Source organism: Anolis sagrei, chromosome X (genome assembly GCF_037176765.1).
Source record: "Anolis sagrei isolate rAnoSag1 chromosome X, rAnoSag1.mat, whole genome shotgun sequence".
Classification (NCBI taxonomy): Eukaryota; Metazoa; Chordata; class Lepidosauria; order Squamata; family Dactyloidae; genus Anolis; species Anolis sagrei.
This window is the reverse complement of record NC_090034.1, coordinates 11987921-12014283: the sequence shown is the minus strand read 5'-3', so window position 1 is coordinate 12014283 and position 26363 is coordinate 11987921. Positions and strand designations below refer to the sequence as shown.

Genomic DNA, 26363 nt, shown 5'->3' with positions numbered 1-26363 from the left:
CACTTGCCTAGTTTCCAAGAGACCTCACAACCTCTGAGGATGCATGCCACAGGTGTGGGTGAAACGTCAACAAATGATTCCCACCGGCAATTCATATTTTGCTTGGTTTCTGAAGGACGTTACAGTGTTGGTGCCCAGTGGGCATCACATAGGAGAGCATGGAGCGGACATATTGTATGGACCTCATGGAGGAGACCCAGGTTATTCCCCAAAATTTCGGGGTAGAATTGTCATCCAGTTTCACCGTCCTCACATCCATGGCACTCCCTTCTCTCACTGTCTCCATCTGTCCCTAGATGTTTCCGTTACTTGGTCCCAATGGCTCCTCCCCACACTGTTCTTCTGGCTCATCAATGTGGTTGTCGTCCTCGGCGCCTTCATCCGGCTCTTCATTTACGGTGAACCGGTGACGCGGCTCCACTCTGAGCCCTCCGTCCTTTTTTGGAGGCACCGCAAGCAAGCCGACCTGGACCTGGCCCGAGTAAGTTGATTGTGTGCGTCCATCATTCCTACTTCCCATATTTACCGTATATACTCGAGTATAAGCTGGGTTTTTAGCCCTTTTTTAAGGCTGAAAAACCCCTCCCTCTATTGAGTCAAAGTTACCATATATACTCAAGTATAAGCCAACCCAAATATAAGACGAGGCACCTAATTTTACCACAAAAAAAATGGAAAAACGTATTGATTCGACTATAAGCCAAGGGTGGGAAATGCAGCAGCAACTGATAAAATTTCAAAATAAAAATAGATACCAATAAAATTACATTAATTGGGGCATCATTATTTTTTTACACTATTATTATTACATTTATTATTTTACTCTATTATTATTGTTATTACATTTACTATTTAATTCTGTAATAATAACAACAATAAATAAAGTAAAATAGTAAATGTAATAACAATAATAATAGAGTAAAATAATAAATGTAATTAAAAATAGAGTAAAATAATAAATATTGAATATTTACATACAACTGCAATTTAAGATAAGACTGTCCAACTCTGATTAAACCACAATTCTAATCTTCTTCAATGTAAATGTGCTTACGTATCCTTCCAATAATAAGGAAGAGGGTAAAATGATAAATGTAATGAAACTAATAAATAAAATAATAAATGTAATAATAAAAATAGAGTAAGATAATGTAAATGTAATGAAATTAATAATAGACTAAAATAATGAATGTAATAATAATAGAGCAAAATAATGTAAATGTAACAATAACAATAGAGTAAAAATAAATATAATAATAATTATTTAGTAAAATAATAAATGTAATAAAAATAATACAGTGAAATAATAATTGTAATATTAAAATTAGAATAAAATAATGTAAATATATATTATTGTTATTATTACATTTACATTATTTTACTCTATTTTATTATTACATTTATTAGTTTACTTTATTATTATATTCATTATTTTACTCTGTTATTCTTATTATCATTTTTTATTTTACTCTATTATTATTATATTTATTATTTTACTCTATTTTTATTATTACATTTATTATTTTACTCTATTATTATTGTTATTACATTTGCTATTTACTTTATTTATTGTTATTATTATAGAGTTAAATAGTAAATGTAATAACAATAATAATAGAGTAAAAAATAAATGTAATAATAACAATAATAAATAGAGTAAAATAATAAATATAATGATAATAGTAGAGTAAAATAATAAATGTAATAAAATAATAACAGTAAAATAATAATTGTAATAATAAAAATAGAGTAAAATAATGTAAAAATTATGATTATTATTCCATTTACATTATTTTACTCTATTTTTGGTTATTACATTTGTTATTTTACTCTATTGATTATTTTACTCTATTTATTGTGGTGTTATTATTAAGTGTATTATTTTACTCTATTATTATTGTTATTATATTTACTATTTTACTCTATTTATTATTTTGATTATTACAGAGTAAAATAGTAAATGTAATTAAAATAACAATAGAGTAAAATAATAAATGTAATCATAAAAATAATAAAGTAAAATAATAAATGTAATAATAATAATAGAGAAAAATATTGTAAACGAATAATAACAATAATATATGATGTTCAACTTGTCCATGAACACTCTTAAGTTTTCATGCGTGTTTGTCGTTTTGCCTCCACAGGGAGACTTTGCCCAGGCGTCGCAGAACCTGTGGATGGCGCTCAAAGCCCTCGGCCGCCCGCTGCCCACCTCCAACCTGGACTTGACCTGCAGCCTCTTGTGGAACCTGATTCGACACGTCCTGCAGCGCCTTTGGGTGGGCCGGTGGCTGGCCGGACGTGCTGGGGGCTTCTTCCGCGACCGGGAGCTCAAGGCCGACGTGCGCAAGAGCGCCTGCGATGCCGCCTTGGTCTACCACAAGCTGCACCAGCTGCACATGACAGGTGATCAAACATGAGCACCCTTTGAGCATGAGCAGAGCACTTTGCCCCAAATGCAGGGGCCTTGAGCTCTCATCATTGAAGTAGGGTCAAGGTATTGTAATTGTGTAGTTCGAAACTGTTATGTGCACCAAACATGATGTGAAATTTTCTGAGATTCTGGGATGCAACTGCAATTTTGTACCCCCATCTCAGACTTGTCGGATTTCTTCTCTTTGTCCTGCAGGGAAACACGTGGCCGGTCACATGTCCGCCATCAACATGGCACTGAGCGCTGTGAATTTGGCCGAATGCGCCGGGAACACCATCTCGGTGGCCACCTTGGCGGAGGTCTACGTGGCGGCCGCCTTGCGTGTCAAAGCCAGCCTCCATCGCTGCTGCCACTTCCTAGCGGTGAGTTCTTACACAATTTATTTGTTTACAGTATTTATACTCCGCCCTTCTCACCCCGCAGGGGATTCAGGGCGGATTACAATCCACATATACATGGCAAACATTCATATATAGACAGACACAGAGGGAGACAGGAAAGCCTAGAGAAGACAATTATGCTGGGGAAAGTGGAAGGCAAAAGGAAGAGGGGCCGACCAAGGGCAAGATGGATGGATGGCATCCTTGAAGGGACTGGACTGACCTTGAAGGAGCTGGGGGTGGTGACGGCCGACAGGGAGCTCTGGCGTGGGCTGGTCCATGAGGTCACGAAGAGTCGGAGACGACTGAACGAATGAACAACAACAACAGAGGCCATTTAACATTCCAGCTTTCCGGCTTCATGAGGGCACACTCGATTCTGGCCACAGGGGGAGCTCCCGCTTCACCGTCCACTTGTGACTCCGAATCCTTGATGGAGTACTTCCTCATTCTTATGCACGCTGCTGGAAGATTTTATGACGTCGCAAATTAGTTAAATTAGCATCCCCACATAAAGCAGTACCTAAAATCCACAAGCATGTGGACAATTTCAACAGAAAGGAAGAAACCATGAAAGTGAACAAAATCTGGCTACCAGTATTTAAAAACTCAAAAATTATAGCAGCAAAACAACAGAGGGGAAACAAACAGGCACATGAAATCACCCTCAACAAAAGATTCCCCCCAGGCACTACCAAGCCATTGAATGCTAATCAAGGTGATCAGCTGAAACATCCACAGCTAGCCCCAGCAAACAAAAGTCCTTTGTCTCACCCTGGTCATTCCACAGATATATAAACCCATTTTTCCTAGTTCCAACAGACCTCATTACCTCTGAGGATGCTTGCCATAGATGCAGGCGAAACGTCAGGAGAAAAATTGCCTCCAGAACATGGCCATATAGCCCGGAAAAACCTACAACAACCCATGGATTCCGGCCATGAAAGCCTTCGACAATACAGTACCTAAATTTCCTACTTAACAGACGCAACTGTCTTTCAGGCTGCATAGGTCAACAGCAAGCTAGACTATTAATGGTTGGGAGCTCACTCCTACCCGGGCTGGCTTCGAAATCATGACTTCTTGGTTAGTAGTGATTTAAAGCAGCTGGCTACTAACTAGCCGCACCACACCTTGGTCCAATGAGCCCTCCTCTTTTATCTCGCCCGACTTTTTAATTAGTTTTAATCAGTTGGTCTTCTTGATTACTACATGTTGCCCGCCCATTATTATAGTGCCTGTGCATATTTTTTATTCTTCATATTGTTATGTATTCATAGAATCATAGAATCAAAGAGTTGGAAGAGACCTCATGGGTCATCCAGTCCAACCCCATTCTGCCAAGAAGCAGGAATATTGCATTCAAATCACCCCTGACAGATGGCCATCCAGCCTCTGTTTAAAAGCTTCCAAAGAAGGAGCCTCCACCACACTCCCTCCGGGGCAGAGAGTTCCACTGCTGAACGGCTCTCACAGTCAGGAAGTTCTTCCTCATGTTCAGATGGAATCTCCTTTTATTTAACTATGATGTTGTTTATTGTTTTCGGTTTGTGTTTTTGGTTTTCCTTTATTGTAATTGTCGTTTGGGCTTGGCCTCATGTAAGCCGCTCCGAGTCCCCATTGGGGAGATGGTGGCGGGGTAGCAAATAAAGTTTATTACTATTTATTTATGACAAGACAGACAACAGATAGAGGTGTATTTTGGCTTTTTTTCACAATTCGGCATTTTTTGGAGGTTGTGCTCAGTTCCGGCCACAGGGGGTGCTGTTGCTCCATCTTGGAAAGTTTATAAACTTTCCTCCCAAACGCCGTGCCTAAAATACCTCCCCGCTTAATGCGGTTCCTATTTATCTACTCACATTCCTGTTTTTAATCAACTAAGTGAGCGAGGGAGCTGGGATGAAGGTCAGGAGCTCACCCTGACCTGGATTTGAACTGTCAACCCTTCGGTTGGCAAAATTTACTGCATCTGCAGCAGGTGATTAACCTGCTGTGCTAAAGCCGGGATCCTGGGAGTTGCTGACGGACTCATCCTCTTCCTCCCTTCTCCACAGCGCTTCTTCCTGAGCAGCGCCCGCCAGGTCCTGCTTTCCCACAGTGGGACCGTCCCTCCAGCGCTGCAGTGGCTCTGCCATCCGGTCGGCCACCGTTTCTTCGTGGACGGGGACTGGGCCGTGAAGAGCTCCCCCCGGGAGAGCATCTACAGCTCCACCAGCAACCCAGGTACTCGGATCCGGGCCAGAAGAAAGCCAACATCAGCCATGGCTTCTTATAGAATGCTAGAAGGGACCCCCAAGGGCCATCCAGTCCAATCCCCTTCTGCCAGGAAGAAAGACACAATCAAAGCCCTCCCGACAGCAGATGGCTATCCAGTTTGTATAATAATAATAATAATAATAATAATAATAATAATAATAGAATCCTACAGTTGGACAGGACCCCAAGGGCCACCCAGTCTGCCCGGAAGAAAGACACAATCAAACCCCTCCCGACAGATGGCTATCCAGTTTGTATAATAATAATAATAATAATAATAATAATAATAATAATAATAATAGAATTCTAGAGTTGGAAGAGACTCTAAGGGCCATGCAGTCCAATCCACTTCTGCCAGGAAGAAAGACACAATCAAAGCCCTCCTGACAGATGGCTATCCAGTTTGCATAATAATAATAATAATAATAATAATAATAGTAATAATAATAATAATAGTAATAATAATAGAATCCTAGAGTTGGAAGAGACTCTAAGGGCCATCCAGTCCAATCCTCTTCTGCCAGGAAGAAAGACACAATCAAAGCCCTCCCGACAGATGGCTATCCAGTTTGTATAATAATAATAATAATAATAGAATCCTAGAGTTGGAAGAGATTGTAAGGGCCATCCAGTCCAGTCCCCTTCTGCCCAGCAGAAATACACAATCAAAGCCCTCCCAACCGATGCCCATTCAGTCTCACAGAATCCTGGAATCCTAGAGTTCAAGGAGATGCCAAGTGTCCCTCACTCCAGCCCCCTTTCTGCAAGGCAGGAGGGCACAATCTAAGCCCTCCCAAGAGATGTCCATCCAGCCCCTGTTTAAAATCCCCCAAAGAAGGAGAAAGTGCCATACTTTGAGGCAGATTCTATTGTACAGCTCTAAGTATCAGGAAGTTCTCCCCAACCTTCATCCATTGCTCGCTCCTCAATGTGTTATCCTTTCAATGTGAAAGGTCCTGGGGCTATTAGGAATTGTGGAAGTTGAAGTCCTACTACTCCAGTGGTGTCGTGTGTAAGAGCACCTAAAGCTCCAGAGAGCTTCTGTGCAACCATTTCAAAGCTCCCTGCTTGAGTGGTGATGGCACGATCGTCAGCATAGATGAAACACTTTGTCACTTCTTGGATAGGAATATGTAGCTTAAGCGGCTGGAAGGGGGGGGGGGAGGAAAGTTCCTGAGGCTGTTAGGAATTGTGGGGGTTGAAGTCCAATTAGTCCAGTGGTGTCATGTGTAAGAGCACCTAAAGCTCCAGAGAGCTCTGTAAACATTTCAAAGCTCCCTGCTTGAGCGGTAATGGCATGATCGTCAGCATAGATGAAACTCTTTGTCACTTCTGGCAGTGGCTGGCCATTTGCGCAAATGATTAGTATTGGATACGAATATGTAGCTTGAGCGGCTGAGGAGGGAAAGGAAAATTCCTGGAAAGGAAAAGTCAGGCCTGTAGCCAGGATTTTGATTGGGGGGGGGGGGCTGAGTTTGATTCGGGGGGGGGGGGGCTGAGTGAAAGAGGGTCTACCCTAGCAAACCTTTTGTATCGTTACCCCAATACCCCCATGCATATGGGATATATTGAGCATGGTGATCAGATCATGATATGAATAAACATAACAGTTTAAATAATGTACCAGTAAGGCCTTCTCGTGGACCACCATGAGAATTTGGGGGGGGGGGGGGGGCTGAAGCCCCTCAAGACCCCCCCTCCAGTACATGTCTGAGTCCGGTGGTGTCATGTGTAAGAGCACCTAAAGCTCCAGAGAGTTTCTGTGCAACCATTTCAAAGCTCCCTGTTTGAGTGGTGATGACACGATCGTCAGCATAGATGAAACTCTTTGTCACTTCTAGCAATGGCTAGTCATTTGCGTAAATGATCAGCTCTGGGTAGGAATATGTAGCTTAAGAGAGAGAATATTTTGAGTTGAGTTTGCAAACATCAAATCCCCCAATCCGATTTCCGTTCCTTCCCCAGCCGACCCTTTGGCTCAAGTGACCCAACTTTTCCGGGAACATTTGCTGGAGAAGGCGCTTTCTTGCGTCTCAAGGCTGGAGAGCCAGGCGCCCGTCAGCCACAGCGAAGGGTAAGCAATGCTTTCTGTCCTTTCCTCCACCATTGACAACCTGGGATCCTGGAATTGTTGGAAAGTGGAGCATTTTTTGCATATCTCTCTCTCTCCATCTTGCAGGGAATTTTCCGATGCTCTGGAGTACCTGCACTTCCTTAACAGCTGTGCGGATGCGGTCCCCAGTCCGTCCCCTTCCATCGGCACAAACATGGATGCTGCAATAGGTGAGGTTTGCTGAATGGAGACGAGATTGGAAGGAGAAAATTACAGATAGGGAAAGGAGGAAACAAAGGGAATAAAAACAATCCAGGAAAACAGCCTCAAAGCCGTCCTACCATCCAGTTTTGATCCGAAATTGTCATTGCACGAATTTATTGTTCATTTATTGCACTGCAGATATATTTAAAAAGCATACCCAGAAAATGTTAATAAAAATATTCACAGGAAAATTTCTGCAAAAAAAATACATTAAAATATTCTGAAATATATTAGCATAAATATTTGCAGAAAAATATTCATAAAAATATTCACAAAAATATGTGTAAATGTATTCACAAAATATATTCATACAAATATTAGCAGAAAATATTCAGTAAAATATTCGTAAAAATATTCACAAAATATGTGTAAATATATTCACAAAATATATTCATACAGATATTAGCAGAAAATATTCAGTAAAATACTCGTTAAAATATTTGCAAAATATGTGTAAATATATTTGCAAAATATATTCATACAAATATTAGCAGAAAATAATCAGTAAAATATTCACAAAAATATGTGTAAATGTATTCGCAAAATATATTCATACAAATATTATTAGAAAATATTCAGTAAAATATTCGTAAAAATATTCACAAAAATATGTGAAAATGTATTCGCAAAATATATTCCTACAAATATTAGCAGAAAATATTCCCTAAAATATTCGTAAAAATATTCACAAAAATATGTGTAAATGTATTCACAAAATATATTCCTACAAATATTAGCAGAAAATATTCAGTAAAATATTCATAAAAATATTTGCAGAAACATATTCCATTTTCTTTGTTCCTAGGCACTGACCCCATTGCACACTGGTGGGCCTCAGTGGTGGCCATGGCCATCCATGGGCTTCAAGGGGACGATGAAGCGATGGAGAACCTGTATCCGCTGGTGGAGTCCATGCCCAAAGCCCTCCAGGCCTCTGAGTAAGTACAAGAGACACATCTGGGTCATGGGATCCTATAATAAACTAATAATAAACTTTATTTTTAACTCAAGGTGGCTATAAGGAGCAAGTCCAATGACTGAACCTTCCTAAAATGACTGGAAACTAGTGAATATGTAGGCAGCCATTCATAGAATCACAATATTGGAAGAGAACGCATGAGCCATCCAGTCCAACCACCTTCTGCCTTTATGCAGGAAAAGCACAATCAAAGCAGCCCCAATAGGTGGCCATCCAGCCTCTGGAGTAGTAGTAGTAGTAGCAGTAGTAGTAGAAACCCCAGAGGCCATCCAGTCCAACCCCCCTTTGCTTTCATGCAAGAAAAGCACAATCAAAGCAGCCCCAATATATGGCAATTCAACCTCTGGAGGAGGAGTACTAGTAGTAGTAGTAGAAGAAGAAACCCCAGGGGCCTTCCAGTCCATTCTCCTTCTGCCTTCATGCAGGAAAAGCACAATCAAAGCATCGCCAACAGATAACCATCCAGCCTCTGGAGCAGTAGTAGTAGTAGAAACCCCAGGAGCCATCCAGTCCAATCCCCTTTTGCCTTCATACAGGAAAAGCACAATCAAAGCATCCCCAACAGATGGCCGTCCAGCCACTGGAATAATGACAGTAGTAGTAGTAACCCCAGGGGCCATCCAGTCCAACTCCCTTCTGCCTTCATGTAGGAAAAGCTCAATCAAAGTGCCTCTAACAGATGGCCATCCAGCCTCTGGAACAATTGTAGTAGTACTACTAATACTAGTAGAAGAAGAAGAAGCCCGAGAGGCCATCCAGTCCAACCCCCTTCTGCCTTCATGTAGGAAAAGCACAATTAAAGCATCCCCAACAGATGGCTGTCCAGCCTCTGGAATAATGACAGTAGCAGTAGTAGTAGTAACCCAGGTGCCATTCAGTCCAACCCCCTTCTGCCTTCATATAGGACAAGCTCAATCAAAGTGCCTCTAACAGATGGCCATCCAGCCTCTGGAACAATCATAGTAGTAGTACTAATACTACTAGTAGAAGAAGAAGCCTGAGGGGCCATCCAGTCCAACCCCCTTCTGCCTTCATGTGGGAAAAGCACAATCAGAGCAGCCCCAATAGATGGCAATTCAGCCTCTGGAATACTAGTAGTAGTAGTGGAAACCCTAGGGGCCTTCCAGTCCAATCCCCTTCTGTCTTCATGCAGGAAAAGCACAATCAGAGCATCCCCAAGAAATGACCATCCAGCCTCTGGAGCAGTAGTAGTAGTAATAGCAGTAGCAGTAGAAACCCCGTGATGATGATGATGAAGAATCTTATGGATTTAGGAAGAGAGGAGTCTGGGCCCTAATTCTGTGGGCTATTTAATGCCTTTTCTTCCCTTTCTCCCTGATTATCACGACCAGAAGTGTGAAATGAATGGTTGCACCTTGGAGAGCTCCTTTAGCCCTCGAAATGATGGGGTGTCTCTTTGCGCAGCTTGCCAGAACCATCCGATTCTTCTCTCCCCGTTGCAGGAACCCGCTTCCCTGGGCGGCGCTGCACACATTCAAGGCGGCCCGCATGCTGCTGGGCAAACTGGACTGCAGCCTGGGCCAGTGTGACGCCGCGGGCGACTACTTGCGCGAGAGTCTGGGCAGCAACGCTCCCACCAGCACCATCGACAGAGTGAGTCCTCGTAGAGTTGAATGGAAACGATCGGGGGGGGGGGGGGGGGGAGCCGAGAGGAGCCTAACACCCAAATTAGGAGGTTCTGGGTTTGGGTTGAGACCCAGGGCCAAAGCTGTGGGAGGAAAACCACTTTGAGTCTCCTTATGAGGAGAAATTGCAGGGTATAAATCAAGCCTGGGCAAAATTTGGCCCTCCAGGTGTTCTGGACTCCAACTCCCACAATTCCTAACAGCCTCAGGCCCCTTCCTTTTCCCCTTCAGCTGCTTAAGCGGTTGGGAAATGTGGGAGTTGAAGTTCAAAACACCTGGCCTGGTATAAATAAACATAAACATGATTATGATGATGGGGGCCTGAAGCTGTTAGGAATGATGGGAGTTGGAGTCAAAACACCTGCAGTAAAGGCCGAACTTTGCCTAGACCTGGTATAAATAAACATAAACATGATGATGAAGGCCTAAGGTTGTTAGGAATGATGGGAGTTGAAGTCCAAATGGCTGGAGGAAGGGCTGAAATTTGCCCATGCTTGGTATAAATAAACATAAACATGATGATGATGATGAGGGCCTGAAGCTTTTAGGAATGATGGGAGTTGAAGTCCAAAACAGCTGGAGGGAGGGCTGAACTTTGCCCAGGCCTGGTATAAATAAACAGAAACATAAACATGATGACGATTATGATGATGAGGGCCTGAGGCTTTTAGGAATGATGGGAATTGAAGTCCAAACCACCTGGAGGGAGGGCCGAACTTTGCCCAAGCTTGGTATAAATAAACAGAAACAGAAACATAAACATGAGGAGGAGGAGGAGGAGGAGGGAGTTGAGGGCCTGAGGCTGTTAGGAATGATGGGAGTTGAAGTCCAAAACACCTGGAAGGAGGGCCGAACTTTGCCCAGGCCTGGTATAAATAAACAGAACCATAAACATGATGATGATGGCAAAATGAAGTTGGGAACACCCTGAAATAAGAAATCCTCCCCATTTTTTTTGTTTACGTCTTGAATTTTACACCCGTTTTTGGGGTTCTTTGGGGCACCGATTCAGAAATTGGCATTGCATAGATGGCATCACTTAGATAAGGTCATTGTGGTTTTCTATGGGCAAACGGCGCATGTTTATCTCAAAAGCTAGAGCTGATAGGGAGAAACTGCTGTTGTGTTTGGAATCAGCAGGCCAAAGATACCCAAAAGCAAGCTGGCTCCAAAAGTGCAATTTTTTAGTCCCAGGAACTTTAGGATGGAGCTAAACATATGGATGCATATACATATAGATTAGGAATCCAAAGGAAAGCAGCAAGTCGTGTGGCCAAGGCGATGGGAACCATTTCCAAGCTTCTCCCTCGTTACAACATGATGCATCGGAGCTGAAGTGGCGGTTTCGGGGGTGCATTGTAGTTGCATTGCATGTGTGGCCAGAGCTGTGCAATGCCCCTCCAGTGCAGCCCTGAGGCCGTCCTCTACCAGCAGATGACCATTGAGATAGTGTTTAGGACGCGGGGTAGACTCATAGAACTGGAAGAGAGACCCCAAGGATTATCTATTCCAACCCTCTTCTGCCACAAAGGAAGGCACAATCAAAGCACTCCTGACAGATGGCCAGAGGAGGAGACTCTACCGTGTGTTGAGGCCGCGTATTGGAGTTAATTGTGCGGTCAAATAAAGGTACCCACAGAGCCAAACTTATTGAGAGATCTCTTTATCTCTGTAGCACAGCTGGTTAATCAACAGGTGACAGTAGGAGTTGAAGTCCAAAACAGAGGTATATGGGAGTTGTAGTTCACCCTTATCCAGAACCCAGCCAGCGACAGATCTGGACCAAACTTGGCACACACACTCAACATGGCCAACTGTGCATATAGGCTTGGATTGACCCACGATTTTGGGAATTGTAGTTCACCCACGTTGTTATTCATTTTCTAATGGGAGCATTCAAAACAAACAATCACATTCTGGCTTTTTCCTAAATGACATTACCTAAACACCCCAAAACAATGCCTTTTTCAAATAACCCGGCCACCGCTGGGTACCCAAGCTAGATATATATATATATATATATATATATATATATATATATAGGTCATGTCAGGAGCAACTTGAGAAACTCCAAGTCGCTTCTGGTGTGAGAGAATTGGCCGTCTGCAAGGACGTTGCCCAGGGGATGCCCAGATGATTTGATGTTTTTATCATCCTTGTGGGAGGCTTCTCTCATGTCCCCGCATGAGGAGCTGGAGCTGATAGAGGGAGCTCATCCGCCTCTCCCCGGATTCGAACCTGTGACCTGTCGGTCTTCAGTCCTGCCAACACAGGGGTTTAACCCACTGCGCCACCGGGGGCTCCTTAGTAATAAATAAATCTCACAAAACAGGGGTCCCTTGTCATGGCGGTGAATTGAGCTAAATTCTGCAACTGATCCTTTTACACTCGCCAGTCTGCTTTCATCTTGTAATTTAATCTCACCTTGCCAAACTTATTATTTAACTAGCTGTCCCCTGCCACGCGTTGCTGTGGCCCACATGGGGGTGCTGTGTGGGAGGTTTGGCCCAATTCTATCATTGGTGGGGTTCGGTATGCTCTGTGATTGTAGGTGAACTATAAATCCCAGCAACTACAACTCCCAAATGTCAAGATTCTATTTTTCCCCAAACTCCACCAGTGTTCACATTTGGGCATATTGAGTATTCGTGTAGAGTTTGGTCCAGATCCATCATGGTTGGAGTCCACAGTGATCTCTGGATGTAGGTGAACTACAACTCCAAAACCAAAGGACACTGCCCACCAAACCCTTCCAGTATTTTCTGTTGGTCATGGGAGAACCGTGTGCCAAGTTTGGTTCAATTCCATTGTTGGTGGGGTTCAGAATGCTCTTTGATTGTAGGTGAACTATAAATCCCAGCAACTACAACTCCCAAATGACAAAATTATTATTATTATTAGTGAAGGACATACATTGGGTTGTTAGGTGTCTTGTGTCCAAATTTGGTGTCAATTCACCCAGTGGTTTTTGAGTTCTGTTAATCCCACAAGCGAACATTACATTTTTATTTATATAGACTAGCTGTACCAACCATGCGTTGCTGTGGCCAACCTTCCCTCCCTCTTTTTCTTTCCCTTCTTCTTCCTTCCTTCTCTACCTGTTTCTTTTCTCGCTTCCTTTGCTCTTTGGTTCCATCCTTCCTTGTCTCTTTCCTTCCTTCCCTCTTTCTCTCTTTTGTTCCTTCTCTCCTTCCCTCTTTCACTTTTTTATTTCATTCTTTCCCTCCTTCTCTCCTTCCTTCCTTTTCTACCCTTCTTTCTTTCCTTCTTTCTCTCCTTCCCTCCTTCTTTCCCTCATTTCCCTCTTTCTCTTCTTCCTTCCTTCCTTCCTTCCTTCCTTCCTTCCTTCCTTCCTTCCTTCCTTCTTTACCCTTCTTTCTTTCCTTATCTCCTTCCCTCCTTCCTTCTCTACCCTTCTTTCCTTCCTTCTCTCCTTCCCTCTTTCTCTCCTTCCTTCCTCCTCTACCCTTTTTTCCTTCCTTTCTCTCCTTCTTTCCCTTCTTCTTGCCCTCTTTCTCTCCCTCCTTCCTTCTCTACCTTTCCTTCTTCCTTTCAATCCCCTTCTTTCTCTCCTTTCCCTTCTCTCCTTCCTTCTCTACCATTCTTTCCTTCCTTCTCTCCTTCCCTCTTTCTCTCCTTCCTTCCTTCTCTACCCTTTTTTCCTTCCTTCTCTCCTTCTCTCCCTTCTTCTTGCCCTCTTTCTCTCCCTCCTTCCTTCTCTACCTTTCTTTCCTTCTTCCTCTCAATCCCCTTCTTTCTCTCCTTTCCCTTCTTCTCTCCTTCCTTCTCTACTCTTCTTTCCTTCCTTCCTTCACTCCTTCCTTCTCTCTTTCTGTGTATGTGTTTTGTGTATATGCATATATGTTTGTGTATGCGTGTTTGTAATATTTTGGGTTTTTTGGCTTTTTAAGTCCCTTCTGCTGTGTTTTTCAGTGTTTTATGAGTGATGGTCACTCGTTGGCCTGAGAGATGTCCTGTGTCCAAATTTGGTGTCAATTCACCCAGTGGTTTTTGAGTTCTGTTAATCCCACAAACAAACATTACATTTTTATTTATATAGATAAAGTTTTATTATGCTTTAATGTATTTTAGTTAACTATTGCAGGAGTTTTAGGATTGCGATTAGCTTTGCAGTCAAGAGAGCCCTCCTCTGCCCTCCGCATCCTTTTAGAATCATAGAATCATAGAATCAAAGAGTTGGAAGAGACCTCCTGGGCCATCCAGTCCAACCCCATTCTGCCAAGAAGCAGGAATACTGCATTCAAATCACCCCTGACAAATGGCCATCCAGCCTCTGCTTAAAAGCTTCCAAAGAAGGAGCCTCCACCACACTCTGGGGCAGAGAGTTCCACTGCTGAACGGCTCTCACAGTCAGGAAGTTCTTCCTCATGTTCAGATGGAATCTCCTCTCTTGTAGTTTGAAGCCATTGTTCCGTGTCCTAGTCTCCAGGGAAGCAGAAAACAAGTTTGCTCCCTCCTCCCTGTGGCTTCCTCTCACATATTTATACATGGCTATCATATCTCCTCTCGGTCTTCTCTTCTTCAGGCTAAACATGCCCAGCTCCTTAAGCCACTCCTCATAGGGCTTGTTCTCCAGACCCTTGATCATTTTAGTCGCCCTCCTCTGGACACATTCCAGCTTGTCAATATCTCTCTTGAATTGTGGTGCCCAGAATTGGACACAATATTCCAGGTGTGGTGTAACCAAAGCGGAATAGAGGGGTAGCATTACTTCCCTAGATCTAGACACTAGGCTCCTCTTGATGCAGGCCAAAATCCCATTGGCTTTTTTTGCCGCCACATCACATTGTTGGCTCATGTTTAACTTGTTGTCCACGAGGACTCCCAAGATCTTTTTCACACGTACTGCTCTCGGCTGACGGCTGTCCATTTCCCAACGTTCTTTCTATCCCTCCTTCTTCAGGCCGTCCAGTTCCTCTTGTGCGACCTTCTGCTCATCACTCGCACTCGGCTCTGGCAGCAGCAGATGCAAGCGGCCCAGCCCCGCGGCGGACCCTACCAAGCCTCGGCCCACGAACTGCGCGGCTTTCAGCAGGAGCTCAGCAGCCTCCGACGCCTGGCGCAAGCGGACAGACCCGCCATGCACAGGGTGAGCAAGACTTATTATTATTATTTATTTATTATTAACTTTATTTGTACCCCGCTAGCATCTCCCGAAGGACTCGATGCGGCTTACAAAGGCCAAGGCCTCAACACACAACATAACAATACAAACCTAAAGCAAATTAAAAACAATTAAAGCAATATTAAACAGCAAAACAACAAGCAATAAACAATACACCAAAACATAATAAAACTGGGCCGGGCCAGAGTAAAGGGTACAGGATTAAAAGTGCTGATGTGACAGGTGATATGTAAGGATTATAGGGCAAGTGCAGTGTGCAGTGTGCGGCAATCTTACTTCTAATAAAGTGCTTCTGGGACGTGGTATTGGAGATTTCCTATTCTGGGAAGGCGCATCGGAACAGCCAGGTCTTTAAGTTCTTTCTGAAAACTGCCAATGTAGGGGACTGTCTAAGATCTTTGGGGAGGGTGTTCCAGAGTCTGGGGCCTCCACGGAAAAGGCCCTGTCCCGTGTCCCCACCAAATGCGCTTGCGACGCAGGCGGGATCACGAGCAGGGCCTCTCCAGATGAATGAAGTGAACGTGTGGGTTCGTAGACGGAGATGCGGTCACGCAGGTAGGCTGGTCCCAAACCGTTCAGGGCTTTGTAGGTAACCACCTGCACCTTAAATTGGGCTCGGAAGATAAACGGCAGCCAGTGGAGCTCCTTGAACAGGAGGGTTGACCTCTCTCTGTAAGGAGCACCAGTTAGCATCCTGGCCGCTGGTCGTTGGACCAGTTGAAATTTCCGAGCCGTTTTCAAGGGCAGCCCCACGTAGAGCGCATTGCAGTAGTCCAATCTAGAGGTGACCAAGGCATGGACCTCCCCGGCCAGATCAGCCTTCGTGAGGTACGGTCGCAGTTGGCGCACGAGTCTCAATTGTGCAAAAGCCACTGACGCCTGAGCCTCAAGCGTAAGCGATGACTCCAAGAGGACTCCCAAACTGCGGACCTGTGGTTTCAGGGGGAGTGTAACCCTGTCCAGCACAGGTTGCCACCCTATACCCCGGTTGGGTTTACGATCGACCAGGAAGACCTCTGTCTTGTCGGGATTGATCTTCAGCTTGTTCCTCCTTATCCAGATAGACACAGCGGCCAGGTACTCGTCCAGCACCCGAAAGGCCTCCTTGGAATTGGGTGGAAAAGAGTAGTAGAGTTGTGTGTCATCTTCCTGGGAGTCATTGTTCCCCTCCTTCTCCGAAGGTCCATTTTGCATTATAGTTCTTGCGGGGTGGAGTTAGGAGTGTACAGCTCTCCCAATGGTTTCTGAACATCAAATCCTGCAGCCGACACGTCCAGTGCTTGAGCTGATGGGGGAATCCTGGTAGCTCTGGTGCCAAAAAAGGACTTTTTCTGAGCTCTGATGACATGATATCCTGAGTTTCCTCTAGAGCAGTGGTTCTCAACCTGGGGTCCCCAGATGTTTTTGGCCTACGACTCCCAGAAATCCTAACAGCTGGTAAACTACCTGGGATTTCTGGGAGTTGTAGGCCAAAAACATCTGGGGACCCCAGGTTGAGAACCACTGCTCTAGAGCAAGCACGGGGCAACTTGGGCCCTCTGTTAGGGAAAACTACCCTAAGATAAACAGCAGAGCACCCAAAAACAAACAGGATACAAAAGTTACACATCAGCTCATTAGCTTGAAGGCCATGTGATGTGACTGTAAAGAATTCAGGAGACAACAATGCAGAGTCCAATCTGGTTACACCCCGCATAGACTACTGCAACGCACTCTACGTGGGGTTGCCATTGAAGACTGTCCGGAAGCTTCAACTAGTCCAACTAACAGCAGCCATGTTGCTAACAGGAGCGGTGCTCAGGGAGCATACAATCCCCTTGTTGCGCCCGCTCCACTGGCTGCTGGTTTGCTACCAGGCCCAATTCAAAGTGCTGGCTTTGGCTTATAAAGCCCTAAATGGTTCTGGCCCAGCTTACCTGTCCGAACATGTCTCCCTTTACGAATCATTGATCGTCTGGGGAGGCCCTGCTCTCGGTCCCGCCTTTGTCTCAAGTACGTTTGGCGGGGACGAGAGACAGGGTCTTCTCAGTGGTGGCCCCTCGGCTATGGAACACCCTCCCTAGGGAGATTAGATCTGCTCCCTCCCTCTTAACGTTTTGGAGGCAAGTTAAAACATGGCTGTTTGAGCAAGCGTTTAAGCAGCTGAGGGGGAAAAGGAAGGGGCCTGGGGCTGTTAGGAATTGTGGGAGTTGAAGTCCAAAACACCTGGAGGGCCAAATTTGCCCAAGCCTGCTCTAGACCTAGGAGTCCCCAGATGCAGCCCTCTACGGACTTGACCTGACCCTCGCCCTAAACTTAGCGAAATGCCTTTGTTGGATTCCCTTTCAGGTTTTCCTCCACGAGGCCACGGCCCGGCTGATGGCCCGTGCCAGCCCCACTCGGACCCACCAACTATTGGACCGGAGCCTGCGCCGAAGAGGGGCCTCGAACCTGAACAAAGGAGGTGAGCGAGCCAGGAAGGGAGAGTTGGTTGGGCAGGTGGTTTTCTATACTCTGATGGTTGTGTGTCTTGCTGTCCTCCACCTTGGACATTGTGGGTTGCTGTGACCACCGAAATTTCGTAGATGCCAACCAGGAGATGTGTAGCTGAGCATCAACAACACAGTGTGACCGGATGAGGGAGCAAACATTGCTAAGGAGGAAGAAACCCAAGTTACAAGCAAGATATTTATTATTATCATTTATTTACTTCATTTATATACCGCTTTTCTCAGCCCTCAGGCGACTCAAAGCGGTTAACAACAGCAAAATTCAATGCAAAAATATCAGATAGGTTCTGTAGGTTTGTTCTGAAGTTGAATTTGTATGTAAGTTGGAATATACATACATCTATGAACCTATTCCACTTTGAATTTGTATGTAAGTTGGAATAGGTAAAGGTTTTCCCCTAACTCCTGTCATATCTGACTTTGGGGGGTGGTGCTCATCTCCATTTCCAAGCCAAAGAGCTGGTGTTGTACGTAGACACCTCCAAGGTCATGTGGCCTGCATGACTGCATGGAGCGCTGTTACCTTCCCACTAGAGCGGTACCTATTGATCTACTCACATTTGCATGTTTTCGAACTGCTAAGTTGGCAGAAGCTGGGGCTGACAGTGGAAGCTCACGTTGCTCCCCAGATTCAACCTGTGACCTTTCGGTCAACAAGTTTAGCAGCTCAGCGGTTTAACCCACTGCGCCACAGGGAGCTCCAAGTTGGAGTAGGTGTGTGTGTATCTATGTGTGTGTATATATGTGTGAATATATGTGTGTGTTTGTGTGTGCGCGCGTGTATATATATATATATGGAGCCCCCTAGTAAACCACTGAGCTGCAGAACTTGCTGACCAAAAGGTCGATGGTTTGAATCTGGGGAGTGGGGTGAGCTCCTGCTGTTAGCCCCAGCTTCTGCCAACCTAGCAGTTCAAAAATATGGAATTTTGAGTAGATCAATAGGTACCCCTTCTGTGGGAAAGTAATGGCGCTCCATGCAGTAATGCTGGCTACATGACCTTGGAGGCGTCGATGGACAATGCCGGCTCTTTGGTTTAGAAATTGAGATAAGCACCAACCCCCCCAGAGTCGGACACGACTAGACTTAATGACAAGGGAAAACCTTTACCACAGTGTTTCTCAACCTGGGGGTCGGGACCCCTGGGTGGGTCGCGAGGGGATGGCAGAGGGGTCGCCAAAGACCACCAGAAAACACAATATTTTCTGTTGGTCATGGGGGTTCTGTGTGGGAAGTTTGGCCCAATTCTATCGTTGGTGTTTCAGAATGCTCTTTGAATGTAGGTGAACTATAAATCCCAGCAACAACAACTCTCAAACGTCAAGGTCTATTTCCCCCCAAACTCCACCAGGGTTCACATTTGGGCATATTGAGTATTTGTGCCAAGTTTGGTCCAGATTCATCATTATTTGAATCTACCGTGAGTTCTGGAGATAGGTGAACTACAACTCCAAAACTCAAGGTCTATGTCCACCAAACCCTTCCAGTCATTTTCTGTTGGTCGTGGGAGTTATGTGTGCCAAGTTTGTTTCAATGCCATCGTTGGTGGAGTTCGGAAAGCTCTTTGATTGTAGGTGAACTATAAATCCCAACAACTACAACTCCCAAATGACAAAATCAACCCCCCCCCCCAAAAAAAAAACGCCAGTATTCACATTTGGGTGCATCAGATATTTCTGCCATATTTGGTCCAGTGAATGAAAATACATCCTTCATATCAGATATTTACATTATGATTCATAACAGGAGCAAAATTACAGTTGTGTAGTTGTCATGAAAATTATTTTTCTGGTTGGGTGTCACCACAACATGAGGAACTGCATTAAGGGGTTGCAGCATTAGGAAGGTTGAGAACCACTGCTTTACCATATATATATATATATATATAGAGAGAGAGAGAGAGAGAGAGAGAGATAGCTTTGGATCACATAGGGAGGGGTTAACACCCCTGTAGTGTTTCCTTTGCTGTCTGTGCCCCTGTTCAGAAGATCTCACTTACTTTCCGTCCCTGTGAGAATTGGGCTCGTACATGGTCTGCGTCTTTACCTTCTCCTGCTGTGGACCTGGAGTATTATGGTCCTACCACCCTCCCTCCCTTTCCCAACCTGACTAATACTGGGTTGTTGTAGGTTTTTCGGAATAGAACAATGCCATACAGCCCCAAAACCTACCACAACCCAGTGATTCCGGCCATGAAAGCCTTCGACAAGACACTGACCAATCCTGTCTCTCTTCCAGCCAGCGAACAAGACAGCCGCCCAACGGCGAGGGAGCATGCCGAAGCCCTCCTCCTCGCCTGCTCCTACTTGCCCCCCGCCTTCCTCTTGGGGCCCGGTCAGCGGGTGGGCATGTTGGCCGAAGCGGCCCGTTCCCTGGAGAAGCTGGGCGACAAACGGACACTCCACGAATGCCAGCAGATGATCATCCGGCTCAGCAGCGGCTCCACCGTCACCTCCAGCTAGAGACGACATTGGGGTCCAGGACTTCAGAACGGGTGGGATGGAGACCCCTTCCTCTGAGAGCAGAAGGGAAGCTAAGACCTAGCAGAGGACTTCCTCCTTTCTCTCCAGGTAACTGTGACTCTTGAGGGGTTGCTCTCCTACCTCCCGTAAACGTCTCCGGGAAGCCCCTCTCGAAGCTGTTGCTGAGCAAGGACACAGCGAAGAAGCCGTGGTGGTGGGCTTAAGTCAGGAGGGGATATATTTTCACTTATGGCAAAATCAGCGGAGATTGACTCAGGTTTTAAGAGTCTTACGGGGTTAGGCACAACCATACTTCAATCCTCCCGGAAACCAACACAGACACGGTTTCCGCCGGTTCTCTCACCTCCGTATCTATGTCTTTCCAATAATCTTCTATTGCAATGACATCTTTTCCTATGCGTCCTGCAATGTCCCCTACTTCCTCCGGGAATGTCCTTGCGTCTCCCGGATGCTGGAAATCCATACGACAAGGGAGACCCCTGGTGGCAGCTCCCAGCATTGCAGGATGTCCACAGACCAGGTCTGGATAAGCTTTGGCTGTATGTTCTTTTTTCCGCAACTGACTCTTATTGGCTGTTGCATCCCTTATGTGAGCCTTATGGCCTCCATCTGAGGCCTCTCTTTGTTTTGCAAGCAGAGGGCAAAATTATCCAGCTTTGAGAAGAAGGTATCACACAGCTTGGAGAAGCCCGGGGTTCAAAATGCAAGAAGCAAAAGGCACCATTTTGCATCATTTATAGACTGCCACTTGGTGGGCTTTGGGGCCGAAAACAACCAACGGAGAGTGCGGATTCCCATAATTTCCAACAATTGCATTGCTGGGGAAAGTTTTTCACACAACACCATCGCTCCCTTTTGAGATTTGCAGTTCGGGGAGGGATACAGACAGTACTCATCGAAAGCTTTCATGGCCAGAATCACTGGGTTGCTGTGATTTTTTCCTGGCCATGTTCCAGAAGCATTCTCTCCTGACGTTTCACCCACCTCTATGCCAAGCATCCTTAGAGGTTGTAAGGTCTGTTGGAAACTAGGCAAGTGAAGTTTATATATCTGTGGGATAATGTCCAGGGTTAGAGTCCAGTGGGTTAAAGCACTGAGCTGCTGAACTTGTTGACCGAAAGGTCGCAGGTTCAAATCCGGGGAGCGGCATGAGCTCCCGCTGTCAGCCCCAGCTTCTGCCAACCTAGCAGTTCAAAAACGTCCACATGTGAGTAGATCAATAGGTACTGCTCCTGCAGGAAGGTGACAGTGCTCCATGCAGTCATGCTGGCCACATGACCTTGGTGGTGTCTACGGACAACACTGGCTCTTTGGCTTAGAAATGGAGATGAGCACCAACCCCCAGAGTCGGACACGACTGGACTTAATGTCAGGGGAAAACTTTTACTTAATGTCCAGGGTGGGAGAAAGAACTCTTGTCTGCTTGAGGCAGGTGTGAATGTTGCAAATGACCATCTTGATTAGCACTAAGTGGCTTTCTAGCTTCAGTACCTGACTGGTTGCTGCCTGGCAGAATCCTTTGTTGGGAAGTGTTAGCTGGCCCTGATTCATTCTTGTATGGAAGAGCAACACCCAAAAAAGCAGGGGAATGCCATATAAGACTGAATCACGTCCAGCTATCACCTCCCAACAAAAGATTCCCCCAGGCAGGAAGTAGCCAAGCTTCGAAGCTGCACGGCCATTTAGTGCTACTCAACTTGGCCATTTGCAATAGACACACCTCCCTCAAGCGGACAAGAGTTCAGGACAGTAAATAAAGAGCAACACTAAAAAAAACAGAAGACATGAAACAATCAGACATGAAACAATCAGGGCCAGCTAACACCTCCCAACAAAGAATTCCCCAAGGCAGGAAGCAGCCAAGCTTCGAAGCTGCACTGCCATTTAGTGCTACTCAACATGGCCATTTGCAATAGTCACACCTGCCTCAAGCAGGCAAGAGTTCAGGACAGTAAATAAAGAGCAACAATAAAAAAGAAATCTAGACATGAAACAATCAGGGCCAGCTAACACCTCCCAACAAAGGATTCCCCCAGGCAGGAAGCAGCTGGGCTTTGAAGCTACAAGGCTATTCAGTGCTAATCAAGCTGGCCAATTGCAACATTCACACTTGCTCCAAGCAGACAAGAGTTCTTCCTCCCACCCTGGACATCATTCCACAGATATATAAACCTCACTTGCCTAGTTTCCAACAGACCTCACAACCTCTGAGGATGCCTGCCATAGATGTGGACGAAACGTCAGGAGAGAATGCTTCTGGAACATGGCCATACCGTTTGGAAAAGGACAGCCTTCGTTTTGTTTTGGTACGACACTATACAGTATTGGCATACTTCTTTGTTTACATAATGCTGGAAGGAAGCAATTCGGAACCCAAAACAGCAGCTCAGTGGACTCCGAGAAATGCGATAACTACCATCATCTTGTACTTCCTTTGGGAGCCCAGAGCGTCCTTGTGGTTTAATTTCCCTCCTTTCCCACAACAACAACAGTCCAAATCGTAAATTTAGGGACAAAGCACAGGCACCCCATCCGGAAAGGAATATAGGCACACGTAAGGTGCGTACTGCATACACAAATATATATATCCTATATCCCTCTCTGCTCCAATCTGAACCGCTCAGCCACCGTTCTTCCATGAAAACATATTTTCGTAGCGTTGAGGATTTTTTTGTACATACGATAAAATTTGGAAAGAAACAAAACACGTATGTCTCTGTTTTCAATGCTTGATTAAAGGGATGGGGAGGGTCTGGATGATTTTGGAGAAAGGGGTCAGCTCTTTATTAGGTCTGCAGCGTGAAAATTATTTCCCCTTCACATTAAGTCTAGTCAAGTCCAACACTAGGGGTGGTACTTATCTCCATTTCTAAGCCGAAGAGCCGGTGTTGTCCATAGACACCTCCAAGATCATGTGGCCAGCATGACTGCATGGAACGCCATTACCTTTCCGCCAGAGTGGTATCTATTGATCTAGTCACATTTGCATGTTTTCGAACTTCTAGGTTGGCAGAAGCTGGGGCTAACAGCAGGAACTCATCCCGCTCCCCAGATTTGAACCGCTGACCTTTTGGTCAGCAAGTTCAGCAGCTCAGCAGTTTAACCTTGCTGCAGCTCCGGATGAACAAATATGCACATATATTTTTTTGTGGAAAAAAACCCATTTGTGAAAGAGCGATAATACATTTAAAATGAAGCACAATTTTAACCAAAAGGAAGTTTTTCAATGGGAAATGTGAGCCTGATGAGATAGTTAAGTGAATTAGGATGTTTGGACTTCCTCCTTCCTTTTCTTTCCCTTTTCTTTCTCTTTCTTTCCCTTTTCCTCCTTTTCTTTCTTTCTTTCTTTCTTTCTTTCTTTCTTTCTTTCTTTCCCGTTCCCTCTTTGGCTGTCCTTCCATTCCTCTTTCTCCCTCATTCCCTTTTTCTTCCTCCCTCCCTCCCTTTTCCCTTCCTTTCTCTTTCTTTCTTTCTTTCTTTCCCTTTTCCTCCCTCTCTTTCTTTTCTCCTCCCTTCCTTTCATTCTTTCTTTCTTTCATTCATTCATTCTTTCTCTCTTTTGCCATCCCTCCGTTCCAGTCTTTCTCCCTCATTCCCTTTTTCTTCCTCCCTTTGTTTTCCTTTTCTCTTTCTTTCCTTCCTCATTCTCTTTCTTTCCTTCCTCATTTTCTTTCTTTCTTTCTTTCTTTTCTTTCTCTTTCCCTCTTTCACCATCCCTCTGTTCCCATCTTTCTCCCTCGTTCACTTTTTCTTCCTCTCTCCCTTTCTTTTCCTTTTCTTTCTTTCCTTGTTCTTTCTTTCTTTCTTTCCTTCCTTTCCCTCTTTGCCATCCCTCCATTCCTGTCTTTCTCCCTCATTCCCTTTTTCTTCCTCCCTCCCTTTCTTTTCCTTTTCTTTCTTTCTCTTTCCCTTTTTCGCCGACCCTCCGTTCCCTTCTTTCTCCCTCATTCCCTATTTTTCCTCCCTTTCTTTTCCTTTTCTTTCTTTCCTCATTCTCTTCTTTCTTTCTCTTTCTTTCCCTCTTTTGCCATCCCTCCGTTCCCGTCTTTCTCCCTCATTCACTTTTTCTTCCTCCCTCCCTTTCTTTTCTTCTTCTTTCTCTTTCTTTCTTTCCTCATTCTCTTCTTTCTTTCTTTCTTTCTTTCTTTCTTTCTTTCTTTCTCTCTCTCTTTCCCTCTTTCGCTGTCCCTCCATTCCTGTCTTTCTCCCTCATTCCCTTTTTCTTCCTCCTTCCACTTCTTTTCCTTTTCTTTCTTCTCATGGGAGTATCACTCTGTTTGATCGATTGGGGACATTATCCAACAAAACACACCAGAGTCCTATAAACATCTAAAATTATGGTGCTTGCAATACCCTATGAGAACATAGCCACGTCATAGTCTGAAGCATCCATAGGACTTTTGACTATGGGATCATAGCCAGACATGTATTAATGACATCATCTGGCCATGGGAACATAGCCAAGTGTGTATTTTTGACATCACCTTTGACATCCGTAGGATTTTGGCTATGAGAACATATCCAGTCGTGCATTGATGACATCATTGCCCAAGGTGTCCACTAGGCTCTGGTTATGAGGATGTACCCAGTGTGTACAGATGACATCATTCGTGGCTTCCAGAAGTCACTGGCTATGAGAACAGAGCTGGATGTGTGTTGATGAACATTAGCACCCATAGAGCTCTGGCTATGAGAATGTATCCAAGCATGCACTGGTGACATCAATGGAGGTGTCCATATTATTTTGACCATGAGACCATAGCCAGGCATGAATTGACAACACCAATGGAGGTTTCCAAAGGACTTTGAGGGCATACTCTGGTGTGTATAGATGACATCATCAACCCAACCTTCTATAAGACTCTGGCTATGAGAACATAGGCATGTATTGATGGCATCAATGGAAGTGTCTATAGGATTTTGACCAGGGTGGCATACCCAAGCATGTATTGATGACATCAATGGGGGTGTCTATTGGACTTCAAGGGTATTCTCTGGCATGTATAGATGACATCATCAACCGAAGCTTCCTTAAGACTGGAATTAATTAAAGTATCTATAGGATTTTGACTATGAGGACATACCCAGGCATGTATTGATGACATCAACTGCAGCGTCTCTTGGACTTCGAGGGCATACTCTGGTGTGTATAGATGACATCATCAACCCAACCTTCCATAAGACTCTGGCTATGAGAACATAGTCATATATTGATGGCATCAATGGAAGTGTCTATAGGATTTTGACCATGGGGACATACCCAGGTATGTATTGATGACATCAATTGCGGTGTCTATTGGACTTTGAGGGCATACTCTGGAATGTATAGATGACATCATCAACCTAGGCTTCCAGAAGACTGGTTATGAGAACATAGCCATGTATTGATGGCATCAATGAAATTGTCTGTAGAATTTTGATCATGAGGACATACCCTGGTATTGATGATATCATTGGGGGTGTCTATAGGACTTTGAGGATATATAGCCAAGCATGGATTGATGACACCAATGGAGGTGACCAAAGGGCTTTGAGGACATATTCAGGTATGTATTGACGACATCATCAACTAAGCCTTCCATAAGACTCTGGCTATGAGAACATAGGCATGCATTGATGGCATCAATGGAATTGTCTAGAGGATTTTGACCACAGGGACATACCCAGCCATGTATTAATGGGAGTGTCTATAGGACTTTGAGGACATATAGCCAGGCATGGATTGATGACACCAATGGAGGTGTCCAAAGGACTTTGAGGACATGTTCAGCTGTGTACAGATGACATCATCAACCAAGGCTTCCATAAGACTCTGGCTATGAGAACATAGGCATGTATTGATGGCATCAATGGAAGTGTCTAGAGGATTTTGACCACAGGGACATACCCAGCCATGTATTAATGGGGGTGTCTATAGGATTTGAGGACATATAGCCAGGCATGGATTGATGACGCCAACGGAGGTGTCCAAAGGACTTTGAGGATATGTTCAGGTGTGTACATCAACCAAGGCTTCCATAAAACTCTGGCTATGAGAACATAGGCATGTATTGATGACATCAATGGAAGTGTCTAGAGGATTTTGACCACAGGGACATACCCAGCCATGTATTAATGGGGGTGCCTATAGGATATTGAGGACATATAGCCAGGCATGGATTGATGACACCAATGAAGGTGACCAAAGGGCTTTGAGGACATATTCAGGTGTGTATTGATGACATCATCA

The 26363-nt window shown here is 44.8% G+C and overlaps 1 protein-coding gene across 1 annotated transcript in view; it reads left to right on the top strand.

The window, feature by feature from the left end:
* The window catches only part of LOC132781564 (sterol regulatory element-binding protein 1-like), a 60070-nt gene extending 37231 nt beyond the window's left edge, over positions 1 to 22839 (top strand). The window contains exons 10-20 of the mRNA XM_067473150.1: positions 297 to 481; positions 2148 to 2409; positions 2633 to 2799; positions 4872 to 5040; positions 7039 to 7147; positions 7253 to 7356; positions 8196 to 8328; positions 9833 to 9983; positions 14940 to 15125; positions 17490 to 17604; positions 19890 to 22839. Coding sequence (XP_067329251.1) covers positions 297 to 481; positions 2148 to 2409; positions 2633 to 2799; positions 4872 to 5040; positions 7039 to 7147; positions 7253 to 7356; positions 8196 to 8328; positions 9833 to 9983; positions 14940 to 15125; positions 17490 to 17604; positions 19890 to 20113 — 1805 coding nt within the window. The 3' untranslated portion in view covers positions 20114 to 22839. The remainder of the gene's footprint in view (positions 1 to 296; positions 482 to 2147; positions 2410 to 2632; positions 2800 to 4871; positions 5041 to 7038; positions 7148 to 7252; positions 7357 to 8195; positions 8329 to 9832; positions 9984 to 14939; positions 15126 to 17489; positions 17605 to 19889) is intronic.
* Positions 22840 to 26363: the final 3524 nt, after the last annotated feature.